Source organism: Sturnira hondurensis, unplaced genomic scaffold (assembly GCF_014824575.4).
Source record: "Sturnira hondurensis isolate 20B ecotype Veracruz unplaced genomic scaffold, ASM1482457v3 Scaffold0000880, whole genome shotgun sequence".
Taxonomy (NCBI): Eukaryota; Metazoa; Chordata; class Mammalia; order Chiroptera; family Phyllostomidae; genus Sturnira; species Sturnira hondurensis.
This window is the reverse complement of record NW_028073511.1, coordinates 9,586,496-9,605,175: the sequence shown is the minus strand read 5'-3', so window position 1 is coordinate 9,605,175 and position 18,680 is coordinate 9,586,496. Positions and strand designations below refer to the sequence as shown.

General features: G+C 41.2%; 1 protein-coding gene across 1 annotated transcript in view; it reads left to right on the top strand.

The window, feature by feature from the left end:
• Positions 1-1,819: 1,819 nt before the first annotated feature.
• The window catches only part of OPN5 (opsin 5), a 30,028-nt gene continuing 13,167 nt past the window's right edge, over positions 1,820-18,680 (top strand). The window contains exons 1-4 of the mRNA XM_037056108.1: positions 1,820-1,949; positions 5,803-5,922; positions 9,700-9,870; positions 13,150-13,484. Of these exons, the coding sequence (XP_036912003.1) occupies positions 1,820-1,949; positions 5,803-5,922; positions 9,700-9,870; positions 13,150-13,484 (756 nt within the window). The remainder of the gene's footprint in view (positions 1,950-5,802; positions 5,923-9,699; positions 9,871-13,149; positions 13,485-18,680) is intronic.

Genomic DNA, 18,680 nt, shown 5'->3' with positions numbered 1-18,680 from the left:
AATGTGGTCCAGAGAGTTGAAATAATCTGCTCCAGATTGGAGGGTGGGTGTCACAGCTGCACTCACACCCTCATTTTATGATGAAGCCAGTGGGCAGGGGGAGTCTGTGGTGAGAGAATTTACCAGAAGAGTCAATTCAAGGGGAGTGGACAGCTCTGAAGTAAACTTGGATTGGGGCAGGTGTTAAGATGAAATGGGATCGGCAGCCAGAATCTTCTCCCCGAAGCTTCACGTGCTGGGAAGAAGGATTTTGAATGACCTTGAACCACAGGACTGTCTTCAAGCTGTGTGTGGAAGTAGCCAGCTTCAGCTAAGTTGGCACCAGGAGAGTCAGGAGTGGGTTTTGAAGTCATAGTTCAGTTGTGAGTTGGCAGTTGGCAAGGGGTTAAATTTGTGTCTTTTGAAGAAATGCAGTTTATTGACATCTGCTTGCTGATCAGCCTGTCACCAGTTGTGGGGTTTATAACAGTTCCACTTGCCTGGTGAGAGGCTCTGCCCCACTTGGCTTCTTAGAGGGCTGAGCAGTGCCATCTAGTGATTCATTTTGAGATAAGCAAGTTCAAAATAGGTTGCGAGGGTCACATTGGCAACATTTCTTTCCCTTTCCAAATAACAGCCATCATTCCAGAGGATGTTGTGACATCAGCAGTATGCGTTATCTCAGGTATAACACCACACCCCAGCTTTCAGACTAGCGGTATCGTGTGACATATGTTTGCACAGTGCCCATCAAAGACTTTTTGTAAACTTTCAGAAATCAAAATTTAATAAAAACATTACAAAGGCTTCTGTGTTTTGGAAGTTCCTCATTGCTCAGGGTTTCATCCCAGAATGAGCAAGTTTAGAGAGTAGATTGAAAGGGGGGGTAGTGGGAAACAATAAAGTTGCCTTCTGCTTTGGGAGACTTGGAACGCAAATCTTCCTGTCGACAAGTTGTGTGTTATAACCAAGACTGAGTTCTTTTCTAAATGGCCCCCTAAAAACCCAGCTCTTCATTTCATTTACTGAACTTTCTATGTTACTTGTTACTTAATACCCTAATAACCAAGACTATTTCTTCCCTCAAAACACACTAAACATGATAGAGTTTTTTTTTTCCTGGACAATTTGTCTAATTAAAAAATATATAGAATCTGGGCCCTGGCTAGGGGATTTAGTTGGCTGGAAAATAGTCCTATTAACTAAAAGGTACAGGTACAATTTCTGATCAAGACACATACCTGTGTTTCAAGTTCAATCCCTGGTCAGGGTACACACCAGAGGCAGCTAATTGATGTTTCTCTCTCACATGAATGTTTCTCTCTCACTCTTCCCCTTTACTCTCTTTCTAAAATCAATAGACATATGTTTGGGTGAGGATTAAAAGCAACTATACTCTGAAACATTTTAAATATTTTATGCATTTAAAATATAGGTGAAATATTGATGGAGTCCTCTATCGATGTATCATCTATGTATCTATCTTTTACAAAAACTGCTAAGAAGCAGTAAAATGGATGGGACTTGGCCTCCAAATTCGTAGTCACTTCACCCAAAAGAGGTTTGAAGTAGCCCCAAGTGGGTAGCATGATGAAGAAATGAAATAATGTAGGTTTGGAGAATCAGCACACTGAATAAGTAAATGCCGATGTATTTGGATCATTGAACAAAAATGATTAAATGTGCTCTAGTTATTAATCGGGCAATCAAGCCTGACGCTGGGAAATTGTTTTCTATTTTACAACAGCAGCGTGGTTATGAGGCCGTTCACGCTGGCTTACTCAGGTTTGTTGACGTCTCTACCACTTTGCTTTTCAGACTCCTGGTGCCGGAGAACAGCATGGCGCTGAACCACACCGTCCTGCCCCAGGAAGAGGGCCTGCCGCACTACTTTCAAAATGGGGATCCTTTTGCTTCCAAACTTTCCTGGGAAGCGGATTTGGTGGCTGGCTTTTACTTAACTGTCATCGGTAAGCTTCTTTAATATTTCCGTGCAAAAGCTGCCTCTAGAAATGTCATGGTTTGATACATTGATACTGCACAAAGATTCCAACACTTACATGGATATTTTGAGTGGAGGTGAAAAGTGGAAGGTAGAAAATGGGGTGAACTCTTGATTATCTTAATTATTAGGGATAGATATTCTCTTGATAATCCAGGAGATTTTACAGCAAAATAACTTATCTTCAGACTACCTTTCATTTTCTTTGATTTGGTAACAAGATTATCTACTGAATAACAAAATTAATGATAATGAACTCTTATTTAAATGTAGTGCTTTCTCTTGTTACAAAATGCTTTGATACAATGAAAATGTTACAGGCTTAGCACGGACCTGAGCAATCACCTAGGGCAGCTTCCTCTATTCACAACAGAGGAAACTCAGGCCCAGTGCGTGGTGACCGTGGACACGCGGAGCTTACTTCCCCTAAAGTAAAGTCGCACCGTATTTGTGGCGCTGCGTAATTTTGGTGAGAGTTGAAAAGATGTGTTGGTAGTACACGGAAGTCAGTCCAGGGTCAAGGCTTTTGTTCGTGATCTCCATCGGCTTCCGGACTGTGTTGTCCAATGCAGTGGCCACGCGTGGGCCCGAGCCCCTGCACCATGAGAACTTTCCAAATTGAGATGCGCTGCAGTGTGAACACACCAAGTACCGAGGACGCAGTACCGCAAAAATACTGTAGAATAGCTCGTAATAATTTTAAAATGACTGCGTGTTCTACCCATAACATTTTCATATATGAGATTATTAAGTATTAAAGTTGATTTAGTAATATTTTTACTTTGTTTAATTTGGCTACCAGAAAAAAATTAAGCACATATGTGACCCACATTTCTTGTTTTCATTGTATTTCTATTGGACGACACCAGTCTAGGCACTTAGAATTCAAGCGTAATACTTTCCTGAAATGTAAAATGGTTGCTTCAAATTTGGGCAACCAGGGTATGCAGGTGGGTTGTCTTCAGGTGTGTCTGCCTTGAATCTTCTCAGATGTTGGGGCATGCTTTCCCTCTCTTTCTCTGTCTCCCTCCTTCCCTCCACCCCTTCCTCTCTTCCTTCCTTCCTTCCTCCCTCCCTCTTGTCCTCCCTGTCATTGATTCCCTCTCTATATATATTTATCACTGGGTAAACTTTTTATTCAAATTTCTGCAATTAGGACAACTCACTAGATAAGTTCTGGAGACCCCTGTATGGTCAGTGCTTGGGAGGAAAGAAGTCAAGTTTGATCTGAAATTACACTGAAAAGGAATTCCCTGGATCCTTGGTGTTGTTATAAGCCAGAATGAAACAGACTTATATTCTAAATTTTATAAATGCATCTTTTCAAATACAAAACTATAGCGAATGCCCGATTTTCACTAGCATGTAAGTTACTGGGAAGACAGTGGTGAACGAATGGACACTTGTCTGCACAGGGATGGCCTGGCAGTAAATCCCAAAGTGCTCTGTTATCGAGCATAAGTACTTTCAATGGTCAGAAAAGACAGAAAAACAGACATCTTATAAATTGAATTTGTCTCCATCAACTGCAAGGGATTAAATAAAAAGCAGCATCTTCAACTTGATACATTTCCCTGACAACACAAAATAGGGAGAGAGAGCGTCTGCGCCCCACCCTGGCAGGAGGGATCCAGGGCAGAGAGGCCACCAGGGTGGCGGTGGGGGAATCTGGGGGATTTCTCACTTGATGAATGTTGGGTAGCAACTAGAAAAAGAGGTCCAAAAAAAGCTCATGAAGTCACTCAGGAGCTGGGTTTGCAGACAAAACCTCTTTCAGAGCAGTGGTCAGTGAAGTCAGGGGCAGGGCAGGGGCATGGACTCATCCTAGACACAGGTCTTGGGTACAGTGCTGTGCATGCCTGGTTTTTACCCCCTCCCAGGGTAGGTTAAGGGGTGTGCCCAGGTTCCTTCCAAGGAATCAGAGTAAAATGACATTCTTGGTGAACCTTGTTAAATATTAGAGCTTTTAGGGAAAGATGGAAGATGAAAAGATAAAACTGGGGTGGAGAAGAAATAAACTAGAGACCCATTTCTACCCTCTATTCTTACACTGTAAATACTTACTTTATTAAGTTTATATGTGAGATTTTATATTTTTGCTTTCATAGAATCACGATTTTGATCATCTAAAATGCCCCCCTTTTAGTCTTTACCTTCTTAATCTTCTTTTTCCTTTAGCTATCCTTAAAATACAAGTTTGTGTTTTCTTGTTACCCCCCAACAACTCAGATTTCCTCTGGGAATGGTCTACCTGCAGCTCTCAGAGAGTTGGCTATTCATGGATAATGCTTTGAGCACTGGGCAAAGCCTTGTGAATCTCTTAGAAAAGAAAATTTAAGGAAGGAAAAGTAAGAAAATCAGTATTTGCAAAAAATGTAGAAAGATGAAAGGTGTTTAAATGAGCTTTGTGTGTCAAATACATATGCATACTTATTTCAGTCTTCGGGATACCATGTACATGGCATTTGTTTATTTTTCAAGTCATGTTTTTACATTTTAATTACATTTAAAATTAAAATTACATTTTAACTTCCCAGTGTGCCCTGCTATCTGGTTTCCTTTAATGAGATGTAGGTTTCACTTTAGTTGGTTTGCTCTAGAACTCTGTAATTGCTTCTATTTTTTTCCTCTTCTGTCTTAAGAAAGCTAGAGGCTGTTGAGGGACCATTGGGCGGCACTACTCCCGGGATTCAGAACTTCCTCGGAGCTCAGCACAGTTTCCTGGTGGTTTCAGACCACCAGTTGAAAACATGCGTTTCTCCTTGCCCGCCAAATGCATTGTAGTGGAGAAGTAGAAATTAAAACAGAAAACTCTGGGTTTCTCCTGTTAATACTCTCCTTATTCCTTACTACCAAAGGCAGCTGTACCAGATTCTCATTTATACACAGCTACACTATGAAGCAAGAATACCTGAAGAAATCTACTCTACATGTTAAGCTATGGAAGTAGGTGTATTCTTTTCTTAAATAAAGTCAGTAGGGATTGGGTCTTTTTGGATTTAAGCTGGGTTTGTAAAAACTTTTGGACAGTTTCACTGTGATGCCAAAACTAAATTAGTCATTAATGAAAGGATACAAAAAAAATAGGAAAGCACTGATACCATCATTGGTAGGTTGGTGGGTTGAGGGTCACTTTCTCTCCCTGTGGCAGGAGTGGGAGAGCCCATGTCACCCAGTGCCACCCACTGCCCCTCAGTACCTAGTCCAGAAGCAGCTGCAGACACCCAGAGTCAGGTGTCCTCAGGAGGCGACAGTCTTGGGATGTGTCTCCAGGCACTGACCCTTTCCCCACCAGGGTCATGCCAGCTTTCTCTGGCCTCTGCCTCTCCTGAATCCCTTAGGAGTGCCCAGGGATAGCGAATGCATTGGGATAGGTGACACCGTGTGGTTTGGGTCAGTTCATCTTCGCACTGCATCAAGAGCCAAGGGGTCGCCCCTTCCTATCAGAGGGAGGGGATTCTGCAAAGCCAGCACCCCATAAAAGTGCCGGAGGAAGCACTTCACCCAGGGCACCAGTATGAGAACTGACCTTCAGGATGTCCACACCCTCCTAGCTTCATTGGGAAGTTAGTGGTGCCTTGTCCTGGGTAAGTTCGGCGTTACAGTCCCTGTTTTCTAACTCTTTGGAGGCAACTCATCACTCCCCTGTCACTCGCAACTCATGCTTTTTACTTCATCTTCTTAATTTAGATTTTTATGTAGAATCCTCTCACTACCCTCGACATCTATGGTGTCTATTTTTGAAATTGAGAAGTGCTTCATGTTCAAGTGAACTCTGACTCCTAGTTTTAATGATGGGAATTTGTATTTTTTTTTTGTAGGGATTCTGTCCACAGTTGGAAATGGGTATGTCCTTTATATGTCTTCTAGACGAAAGAAGAAGCTGAGACCTGCGGAAATAATGACGATCAATTTGGCAGTCTGTGACCTGGGGATCTCAGGTAACATAATCACACTGTTTCTTCTCCGGGGGTTTGAATTGCTCGCCCCATTCTGAAGTTCTCACTGACTCAGACCTCACCCCCTGCCACCTCCCCACCCCTTCACAAGTCATGTTTACAGTTTGTGGTGAGTCCACGAAACGCCATCTGATCATTTCCTTGACCTTTATTGAGTCCTTTCCAAGTGCCAGGTGTGTTTGATGCTGAGAATACCATTTAGAATAACACAGGGTACCTTAGACACCTCCAAACGTGGTGGAGCTTAATGGTTCAGAAAAACGGAAACTCACAGTCAGGCTCTAGGTCTCTGTGTGAACCCCCCTCGTCCATACAGAAATTTGTGAAAATAAGCATCGAGGGGGTCAGGTCTGAAGGGTGAACGAAGAGTAAAGACGGTCGGTCGGTTGGAGACGTGCGTGCAGTGAGTGGGGAGGGCTGCCTTGCTGGTGACACAGTGAAGAGCAGCCGAGGGACGGCCTCAGACAGGAAGCTTCTAGTCCTGGGGTCCTCAAACTTGGTGGCACCAAAACGTCACTTGGAGAACGTTTAAAACAATACTCGTGGCTGAGTTTCATATCCAGCAATTTTCATTGACTTGGTTGAGAATGTCCCCTGGATATCAGGATATTTGCAATCAGGATTTCCAGAGAAGTTTAATGTGAAAGCCCTAGTTGAAAACTGCTTCTTTGGCCACTGGTAGCCCATCGAGTAGAGGCTGGAATAAAATTTCTCTTCAACTGTCCTTCACATATTTATACATACTTATAAATAGGCGTGATTTGGGTGAGTCACCTCGCATCGCTGTCACCTGTTGCACTCCAGGGCTGCCCAGACGCACTCACACACTCACACGCACCTCTGGAGCCCACATCCTGTGGCTGAACATGTGGTCTTAAGTTACTAGACGTGGGGAGATGGAGTTTGAACAACACATATCCCCCCCTCTCTCTGCTGGAATCCTTTTAACAGTTTCCCACCTAGAGCAACCCTTCCAAAATATCTTCTGATATTCATGTCTCTCTTCACAAAGGAATATTTCTGCCATTGCCAGTCTCTGAAAACAAGGCTCTCCAATAACCCTCTCCCCATTTCCCACACAGCAGTGATGTGTTGCCCGCTTACTGAGAGTCTGAATGGTGCGGGTTATTTGGGAGGGCTTCACTCAGCACGGACAGACTTAAATAGCATGCACTCTTATGGGAAGTGCACGTGCACCCTGAGAAGGACACAACATGTCAAGCCCCTTTCTGCAGAAATCAAATGCAACCTAGGGAATTTTCGAGGCTGCAAAAGGGCTGTTATTTTAAGTACTGCCACGTGATGGCGGTGTCGCAACATGAATGACAGTGTTCCTGGGTCATTTCAGCACACAGAGCTGACCCCTGACTCCCTTCTCTCCCTGGTACTGGAGGTAAAAAGCTTGAATGAAACCTGTTATTTCAGCCTCATCTTTCACCATTGATGATACCCAACTGATGCTTAAAGCTGAGTCAGAGTAGGCTTGAATAAAAATGTCCTCAATTGGTCAGATACATTGAAAATGCTTTCAACTGAGCAAATCTGCTCTAGAATTGCACGAACCACCTCATTAGTTGAATACTTCTTTAGAGTAATTTGCCAGAAAACACTTTCTTTCATATGATAGCTTTCTCTGATCTAATTCTGACCATTGTTTTTGCAACTTCTGAGTACTATCTCCAGTTAACTGTCCATTTCCAATAAACCTTAAACGTTTTATTATCTGTATTTATTAAACATTTTATTTGACTGTATTATTTTTTCTTGGTCAACTATATTCCATTATAAGCACCTTGCATAAGCACAGCTAATATTTCTTGTTTAAGTAGCAATGGCTTGCAACTATGTGTATGTGTTAAAGTCACCTAGGAAACTTTAAAAAATAAAGTATTTAGATGCCTGGGCTTACTCCAGAGAAATTAAATCAGACTATCTAAGGATTGGAGTCCTAGATGTTGATAGTTAAAATAAATCAAAACAATGCAAAACAAAACGTAACAAAACAATACCTTCAGTGATTCAGAACAGCCAGGTTCATTACCATTTTACTAAGCCAAGAAAGGAGAAACATCTACATGACATTGCAAAAGTTCATCAAAAGGTTTGTTCTAGTTCCGGCTGGTGTGGCTCAGTAAATTGAGCGCTGGCCTGTGAACCAAAGGGTTGCTAGGTCGATTCCCAATCAGGGCACATGCCTGGGTTGCAGGCCAGGTCCCTAGTAGGGGGCCTGTGAGAGACAACCATGCATTGATGTTTCTCTCCTCTCTTTCTCCCTCCCTTGCCCTCTCTCTAAAAATAAACACACACACACACACACACAGAAAAGATAGCTCTGCTCCAGAAGGAATCTTAAAATAGCTTTTTACTAATGGATCCCAGGCACAACAGACACCAAATCCACTCCATCTGAGTCACGTTCACTCTCCATTATCTCCTTCTTAGCGTCCATCTAGCAGACACTGAACCTCAAGCTTTGAATTTGCTGTTTCCTCTGCCTAGAATATTTTCCTTCTGCATATTTGCTAGAGTTCTTTCCCACTGATTTAGGCATCGGTCTCAGTGTCACATTCCTCCCTGATTCCCTTTCGTGAAACAACAATTTCTGCCTATCCCCTCCCTTGCCTTATTTTTCTTCAGAGCGCTAATCACTGTCTATCATTCCATCACATTGTGTTTTACACTGCAAATTAGTTCTTCCTTTTTTCTGCTCTATTTCAAAAATGAATTTATGAATCTTGATCTCCACTTTGTTCTCTAGCATTTCGCTCTGTGTCTGTTACATAAGAGGCACTGAATAATTACTTGTTGAATATGAACTTTTCTTTTACACTCAGCTTCCTCACTGACAATGGGGTTAGACTCATATTAGGAAGCTTGAATATGAGGGCACACAGTTTAACAAGATGGAGCGTGTCCAGCTGTGTAGACAACTAAAGGAGATGTGTGTCCAGGTTATAGAAGGCACTCAAGAAGCATGTCCTAACTGACTACACTAATGGGAACTTCTGTACACCTTTGTGTACCAATGTAGGGGAATACCTGGGAGGTGTGGGGAAGGTCAGCACCTGTAGGCTGCGAATATTGGTTACTTGTTGTTTTTCACACAATAAGGTCAAAGATCCTTCTTTTGATGGATACCTCACATAGACGCTCTGAAGAGCTTCTGAGCACATTCCATTCAGGAGGGCGAAGATGGAATACAGGGACTGAATGGCAGGTGGTGGAATGTAGAGTGTAACGTACAAATGCTCCTCCACATGCGAAGGCTGCAGCCCAATACACCCATCCTACATGGAAAATATCATGAGTCAAAAAAGCATTTGATACACTAACCTGCTGAACATTGTAGCTTAGCCTATCTAGCTTAACCTTAAATATGCTCAGAACACTTACATTAGCCTATAGGTGGGCAAGGCCATTTAACAAAAAAAAAGCCTATTTTATATTAAAAGGGTTAATAGCTCGTGTAATTTATTAGGCATGTCACTTTCACAGCATCCTAAAGTTGAAAAATTGGTAAGTTGAACTACCGTAAGGTGGGGACCATCTGTAGAAGAATATTTTCTAGAAAGTAAACAACAAGAGATAACAGAAGCCAAAGAAATAAATAATTTAAATCCCAGAGGTTTGGGTCTTATTTTAGATAAATTGAATGTAACCTGTGGTAAAATAGCTATCTCTTGTTTGAATAAGATGTAACTGAACCGTGAGTTGAGGTCGGCGGGCACATGTGACCTTGACGAATTGTGTGGCGCTCAGTTGTAGGCAAACCGTTCACGATCATCTCTTGCTTCTGTCACCGCTGGGTGTTTGGCTGGATTGGCTGCCGCTGGTACGGATGGGCTGGGTTTTTCTTTGGCTGTGGAAGTCTCATCACCATGACGGCTGTCAGCCTGGACAGATACCTGAAAATCTGCTATCTATCTTACGGTAAGGAGCAAAGTTTCTCCTTCCCAGATAGTCAATGCTAGCTAGTTGTCAGAGCTGGTCCTATTTACCTCGTAGGTAATAAAGAAAGATAATGAATATTCTCATTAATACTCAAGAGTATTTCGATTTGTAACCTATCTTATTCGAACATATTTGAAGATTTGAACCTGTGTCAATGTAGGTTTACTTTAAAACTACTTTTATAGGAATGCCTGGTGTTTGCTTACCATTTCCTTTTATAATCTGTAAGCTTCTACCATCACTTGCCATGCAAACGAAGGAAATAAAATGCACTGGAAGGGTATTAGATCCAGGATGTTTAGCTGGCTCCCAGTAAGTGTAACGACATGAAAAGATGTTTGTGATCCTCCTGAGCACTCAGACCCCTGTGATTTCAGACGGAGGAGCTCCAGCTGTCTACCTCTAAGTTAGAGAGCCGCACAGTGTGTCTTCGGGAGAGCGCACACACACAGAAACACCACTCAATGTTCTTTTTGTGCTATTGGTATGTAGGTAGAAAGGTGAGTGACTAAGAAAACTGGTGAGAGATGAGCCAGCAATAGACAAGTTTTCAGGGGCTAGAGATTTTTTCCAATTGATTATTCTGCATGTTAAAATAAAATTTGATTACTTTTACTTCTTGGAGTTCTGGGAATTTATTTAACCCACAAGAGATGCATTTGGGCCCCTCAGTTTAATGTTGAGGACCAAGTGCAGCCAGGTTGTAATATTAGTTCCCTCTGGCTAAAGCTGCTTTGTCTGTCAATGTGTCCATCAGAGTGCGACCATGGGGACAGAGGATAACCTGGAGCCTCATGTCGGAAAGACTCAATGTGGTGGAATTTTCCTCAATATTGTAAAAGTTTAGGGTCTCAATCTCCAAGGAAACTGCACAGGAAAGGGGCGGATCACAGCCTGCCATCTGCCCGATCCAGTGCTTAGTCTTTTTTTTTTTAAGTTTTCATCTCCTTTTCTAACCAGTTTAAAACTTCCAATAGAAATAGTGTGGATCAAAATTTCCAATAAAATAAAAATATACAATTATGTGCATTCTAAATAACTTCAGAGTCCAATTCTTTCTATAACATTGATTCCAGCCCCCTCAGTGACGGAAGGAAACTTGCCTTGGTGCATGAACACACAATGCAATATGCACACATATTTTATAGACAAGAAGGCAAAAACTTAAACTTCCGGGGGGTATTTGAGGGATACAGAACCTCAATGTCTCTGCTTTTTAAATATTTTCTTAAACTTTAGGCTTCGTGTCAATGTAAGAGATGATACTCTCCACCCCTAGAAGGATCTCAGGGCTTAACTCCACATGGGAACTGTCTGTATTTTCCAGCTGCTTCTAAGGTGGAACTTCAATAGGATGGTTTCACCATTTGATCTGACACAATTAGATCCTCCACACAGTGGCTTAGAATGTTGGAATTAGAAGATCACTTGGGGATATGTAGACCTTTCTCCCATGTAATGTGATTAACTGTTTGAAGGCATCCCTGACAGACAGCCATTTGGCCTCTTCTTGTGACCAGTGACGGGGAGCTTACTACTGCACAAGGCAGCCCATTCTCTGATTGGTCTGCTCTCATTGTTACAATGTTACTCCTTATATTAAGACAAAACTGCCTCCCAGTAACCTCCACCCATTGGTCCTAGTTCTGACTTCTGGAGCAACACAGAATCAACCTACTAATCTACTCCCTCCTGTACTTGACAGCCTTTCACCACACTCGAATGTAAGTATAAAACACCTTACCAAGTAACTCTAACCATAAATGCTTGTAAGTATGCCTCCGCACATTCCCATAAATATATGTGAGTACCTGTGCCAATGTTTTATCCCTTATAATGGATGACCAAGACCTAACATATACTGGGGCGAACAACTCTGATCCTTCTCTGGTTAGGATAAAGAAATTGCATTTTATAATGTAAAAATGTCATGTGTGTGAAAAATAGCAACAATAGAGTATACAAACCATCTGTCATATTTCTGGTTAGTGCTAAATGAGACAAACCCAGGAGTAAAAATGTATGTTAATAGAGTTCTTTGTAGCTTGCATTTTTCATTTAACTCTTATCAAAACCTGTAAGTTTAACTTGTAAGAACACCAGCATTTAGACAGGTCGTATGAAGAAGGTCAAATACCAGAAGTGAGAAGAAGGCCCTGCTGACCTCCCAGACCTCACCTGGCACTAAGCAGAGACCGGTCTATATTGAAGAAGTGGTTGGGCTTATTCTTAGTGTGTTTTGATAGTCTTTCCTGCTACTGTAAAACCAGGGCTGTAAGGAGTCACCTCTCCAGCCCTTTCAGTTCAAGGCAATATGTAGAGTTTGGAAGTAAGATAATTCCCCATGTGGGCTGCAGCACTAGGTGAGGCCAACCTGCCTTCAGTGGTTGCCTAGAACTTCAGAAAATGATCCCTACTGTTTTAGCTTTTCCAGAGGGCCTCACCCTTTCTTTCTCCTGAAATTCTCTTTTGGTTAATGGATACTAGGGCTGAAAACGGAGCCCCCATTTTTGTTGTTGTTATTTTGTTGAGTTTTTCTGAAAGTATTTTTACAGAATTACTTTGGTAAAACATGATACAGTCTACCTAGATTCTCTCCCTCTTCCCGCAGGGCTTTGTGAGCATGGTTGTTGTGTTTATAGCACTTGAAGCTTCAGAATCTGCTCTCACCGAGCATAGTCAGCCACTTCGAGGTCAGAGCACTCAGTCACAATCATGGCCCACCAACCCCCACGCGACAAGTGCTTAGGAAGAGAAATGAAATGAGAGACATTAAAGGCTTTAGGGAGAAGAGTCCACATTTTAAAGACACAAGCTATGTCTTATCATTTCTCACCAACCTTTGGGTGGTCCACTGACATGTGCCTTTTGGGGCTTGGTCTACCAGTCGGCCTCTTACATTGGACAGGACCTCAGTTTATTCTGGCTGCTTTCCCAAGATCCTCCACTGCCTTCAGCATCTTCTTACTCTTTTACTGTCCCCTTTCTCTGGCTTTTGTCACTTTCCTTTCCCAAGGCTTCCAGATGCCTAGAGGAAACCTTCCCTGTGAAATCACTTCCAATTTTATTCTTTTGGAAAAAGGCCCAGCTCTGGAACTTTTCTCACTTCCCTCCACTCTCCCTCAGGCTTCGGTTCTCTGACCACTTCTCCCAGAAGCCAATGAAATAACTCTTTGGATGTGGCATTTGACATATCGAGGGGAGGCATTTGGGTGGAGAGCAGATGATATCTTGGTAATGCTTTTCTTCTGCCTCCAGGGGTTTGGCTGAAAAGAAAGCACGCCTACATCTGCCTGGCAGTGATCTGGGCCTATGCCTCCTTCTGGACCACCATGCCCTTGGTAGGTCTGGGGGACTACGTTCCTGAGCCCTTTGGAACCTCGTGCACCCTGGACTGGTGGCTGGCCCAGGCCTCAGTAGGGGGTCAGATTTTCATCCTGAACATCCTCTTCTTCTGCCTCTTACTCCCAACGGCGGTGATTGTGTTCTCCTACGTGAAGATCATTGCCAAGGTTAAGTCTTCCTCCAAAGAAGTAGCTCATTTTGACAGTCGTATTCATGGCAGCCACATGCTGGAAATGAAACTGACCAAGGTAACTGCAGTAATAATTTACAGAGGTGTTTTCTAATCGTTTAAAACTTCAAAGGGCAGAAATAATAGAGAATGCTGGAGACTGGGAGAACTTAAAGTCTCTACCATTTATGTAATTCTGAACTTTGTTATTTTTTTATCTAAGCCTTTGTGGTATCTCTTTTCTCTGTCTCAGCCTCTCTCTCTCTCTCTCATTTGCATACACTCACATATGCGTGCATATGCAACAATTCTAATACCTACAAAATGTGTACAGTGGATCAATCTACCAGGGACTTATTCTTTCTATTGAAGAGAATATTACTGGCTCTTAACGATTATTTTAGTAATAAGAATAACTCTTATGAATTATGAAATGCTTTGTATGGACTTTGGTGGGCATGATGAGGGATGTTCTACTCTCTCACATTGTTTACAGAGTAAGAGCTCACTATGTCTGCTTTCCTATGGAGAACTTAACTCAGGGGTCATTTCTGCAGGTTTGAATCCCATGGTAAATGCTAGTCTCAGAGTTGGCAGAAATTTAGATGTAGTGGTGTAAGGAGAAGGACAGACAATTTGAAAATAAACTAGGATCTTAATTTCATCACTGACACTTGCCAGGTTTGTGACCCAAAGCTCGATACCTTTAAGTCTTTATATCTTCACTTGTATAACAGAGAGTAACACCACCTCACTGGGTTTTGGTGGAGATTTAGTGAGATAAAGTGTTTTGTCCTGTCTTCTGGTGCATGGGATATGTGAAATAAACCACAGTTCATCCTTTCTCTCATAACTTCTAGGAATTCTGGTAAAATCAAAGGCAGAAGTCTTTATACACTTTCATCATGTCTCACCCTTATGTTGATAATACTTTTCAGCTCATACCATCAACATAAATGACATACGAGTAATGTTAAACTATGTATTTAATATTAGCTCACCTGACTTTTCATGTTTTTAGAAGTAAAAGTAAATGTAGATGGAAGTTCTAGTAATTCCTTCTGGTATCACAGTCAATTGTGTTGATCAATAATATCTCACCTTCAGGCATCATCAATGTCCACCTTAAGGACCAGAGGTCTCAGGGACTTATAGTTCATTTAGCAGTTTTTTCTTGACCAGAGATAGTGTCCTAACACATCAGGGCCCCTATCTTAGTTATAGTCCTCTCTCCAAATTGCTGATTTTTTGAAGTTGTGCTAACATCTCTTGGTTGCACAGTATGAGCTAGAGATTATTTTTTTTTAAATTAAAGTATAGTTGATATACAATATTAGAGTAGTCTCGGTTGTACAACAAAGTGATTCAACATTTATATTCCTCATGAGATCATCATCATAAGTTTTGTAACTGTCACCATACAAAGTTATTATGATAATACTGACTATTTCCCTTTGCTATATGTTACATCCCCATGACATTATTATTATTACTATTATCAATAATAATAAATAGAGATTTGTACCTTTTCCTTGCCTTTACCTTATGTACCTACTTTATTCCCTCTAACAACGATCAGTTTGTTCACATTGACTTTTGCTCCCTAAACTCCACATGCTGAGTAGGAAGCAATTGAGGGGAGTTTTCATCCTCTAAGTCTATACTGATAACCTAAATATAGAGTGTTCTTCATGGACAAAAATACAGATTCAAGAATCATAATCTACTCCTATCTTATAATGGGCTATAAAGTAGAAAAATGTATCCATAGGATATATTATTTGCAGGATAGTAAGTTATTCATTTTCAATTCTTCTTCAAGCTCTTGTGTGTTTTTAAAAATAAATTTAATGCAAATAAATTAATCTAAGTTAAATGTGGGTTACATTTAATCCAAATTCTGCCCTGGTTGGTGTGGCTCAGTGGATTGAGCACTGGCCTGTGAACCACAGGGTCACTGGTTCAATTCCCAGTCAGGGCACATGCCTAGGGTGCAGGCCAGGTCCCCATTGCAGGGCATGGGAGAGGCAACCACTCATTGATGTTTCTCTCCCTCTCTTTCTCCTTCTCTTTGCTTCTGTCTAATTATAAAATAAATAAAATATTTTAAAAATACAAATTCTATTGCATACCAGGCACCTTCTAGGAACTGGGTGAATGCAACAGTGATGATTTTCCTTTCCAATATTTCATGGAAATATGCCCACAGAAGCCACAAGGTGTCTCTCATACTGGTTTGTGGCTTTCAGTTGACCTTGCAGCCCTGTAGTTTGGAATACCAGTAAAGATGCTGAGATGTCATATAACTTTCTCTCTCTTCTTACCATCCCTCAGTGTTATTGGCCTTGAGATATTTTGATGGTCTTGCCTAGCAAATCTGGGTCCTCAGACCCACGAGGCCCTTCTCCAGTTTCTCAGAGTCTCTTACTCAGTATTTTCTTTCCTGTTTGTTACATTGCTTGACTTGACCCACTCACAGCTAGCTTTTATTAATATGCTAGAATCTTGTTTCTTTTTGTGTTCTTGAGGGTGAGGAACATGTTTAGTCAGTGCTTCTGAAGCTTATTATCCACATGAGGTGAAGCTCAGCACACATCATTTAATTTGATTTATTATCATTCTCCTTGTCCTGAACTGTGTAGATTAAACAACCAGGCTTACCCAGATCAGATTAACTAGAGAAATGTTAAATGGAAAGAGTAGACACATATACATATATGGTTTTATTTTATGTATAACCTTCTAGAATAAATACTAAATGACATTACGTCTATATTATAATATATTATTTCTATATTTCATTTATATGTATAAAACCTATATGAAAATGAACTAAATACAAATGTTTCTAATTCTTAACATTTGGTGCAAAAAAATTAAGTCAAAATTAAACCTCCATCGAAAAATAAACATGACTTTCTTTTGTGGCATCTTCTGAACTAAATTAAAACTATTTAAAGTTACTCTTTAATTTTGACCTTGAATTTTCTGTATTGAATAAAAATAAGTAGAAACAGCCTCATGCTGGGCCATTTCATAGTCATTTTCTTCCATTTAGCTGCCTCTCAGGACTGGCAAATTGCCTGTTTCTTTCGTGCTTCTGATCTTCAGAACAGCCCGGTCTAAAAGCTTATTACTTAAAGGCCACCTCCCAGGATTCTGGAATTAAAATCATTTACCTTTTCTGTGTACTCTAATTATTTCTAGGTGGGTTATTACCTGGGCCTGTATTTTGCCAGTCTGGCCTTGTCAACTTAAAAATTGATGTTTTATTTATAACACTTTCTCCACATTATAGCTTCCTTCTAATTTATTTAAGAAGTGCTTTTGCCACACTTTTGTAGCAGGCTGGAGTCTCACAGACTACAGAAATTGCAGAGGCGTGTTCCCACCAGAAAAAACCCTAAAGAAATCAAAAGAAAAAAAACACTTTCTATGATTCAGTATAATTTCATATTTATGCCTGCATTTTACCTTGTAAAACAAATAACTTTTAACAGTCAGGATTAATTCATTTGAATCAAAGGTTTTCCTTCTCCCCTTATAACAATGTTTTAGGAATGTCCTTATAATTCCAGAGTGCCAGTAGGTGGGGTCCCCTGGTATGGCTGTGAGTTATTGACCCTAGTGCTGCTGAGAGGGGTAAGGTTCCCTCTGGTCTCAGTCATCAGTTGTCATGGATCACCTTGCATCCTTCTTGCCTCAACTGTAAAGCCTCTTTGGATTCATCAGCAGTTCCAGCTACTTCCCCATCTTTCCACTGCAAACCATCTAGTAGCTGCGGGGAGTTTGGTTAAGCCGAAAACGAGGCATAAGTTTTCTGTTCTCCTATCCACAAAGCACTGGGAACCTATTGCTCCCCCAACCCCACCCTCGGTCCCCCATGCTCAGCTCAGTGGAGCAGCTCTCAGGAGAGTATCTGGAGGTCAGTTACCAGCTCCTCTGATGCCACTCCCTCCCCTCCTGTGGGGCTGCCAGCTCTTTACCCACACTGCAGTGGGAGAGCTGGCTCCTATATCCACATGCATCCCTTGAACTGTTCCTGGAATAGTTTCATGCCCTAAGTCCTTCAAGCCTCTGGCTGTAGAGACTCAAATCATTTTAATTCCATTCAAAATTCTTTTCTCTCAAACATTTTCTGTCTTGTAAGTTTCCAATTTCTGTTTTGAAAACTCAGAAGCCGAGAAATGGATGTTTTACTTCTTTGGGTATTTCGGCTCGTAAAAAGCTTTACACAAGGCAGTGAACACTCTTGCTGCTTTAATGAGGAGGGATGGTAGGGTCGCAGGAAGGAAGTACCAGAAGAGTAATTTTTGCAAATATTATAATGCCAATTCTATTAGTACTTCATATTTATTCATTTGACAGACATAGATTATCTATAATGTTCCAGACCTATCGCTAGATCCCAGATCCTGTGGGTATCTGGCTTTCTTTAGTTTTCATGTTTCCTCCAAAGCCTTCCTGACTCCGCCCATCTAGTTCAAGTCCCTCCCCAGGCCATCAGAGCACTTGGCACATTTACTTCACTGCAGCTTGTGTTTGTTGCTCTTTTTTGTGAGACAGTAAGAGCTGTCTGCTGTTGCCCCCCATTGCCTTGTGCCTGCTAGATGGTTCATCAAGATTGCTGTAATGAATACATAATTGAATAAACTAAGCCTAATTACCTTGATGAGTGTAAAGCAGTCCCTTGACCCCTGGCTCCTGGCTCAAGCGCCTCCTTCCCGATTATACCTGAGGAGGCATTTTGCTTTGCCTTTTTTTTTTTTCACTGTGATTGTGAAGTCTTTTTAAAACTTAAACATGAATGTCTGTTTCCCTTGAGTTATTCCTTTCCTTTATTGCTCTTGGAGTGTTATTTACCACTGAGGATTCAGATTCAGGAGGAAACCCCCTGCAAAGTCTAAGGGTAGTTTGTGAGAAAGCTGAACTGTATTGCTTTGTTTTTAACCTAATTCATGAATTTCTTTTCTCTATTTCTTCTTAGCTTACATGCCACTTCCCAGAGAAGCATTCCAAAATTGAATTCAAGTCTCTTTATTACATTGTTTTAGCGCTGCCTTTACATTTTCTTCTCAGAACTTATCACAATATATAATTCATTTACAATTGCATACTTGCCACAATATATAATTAATTTACAGTGGCATTCTCTTCTCAGAACTTGTCACAATATATAATGAATTTACATTTCCACACTTGTGATTATTTCCTCAATGTCTGGTTTTACCACTAGTAATAAGGCCCATGGGATTATCCACTGGTTTATTGTGTT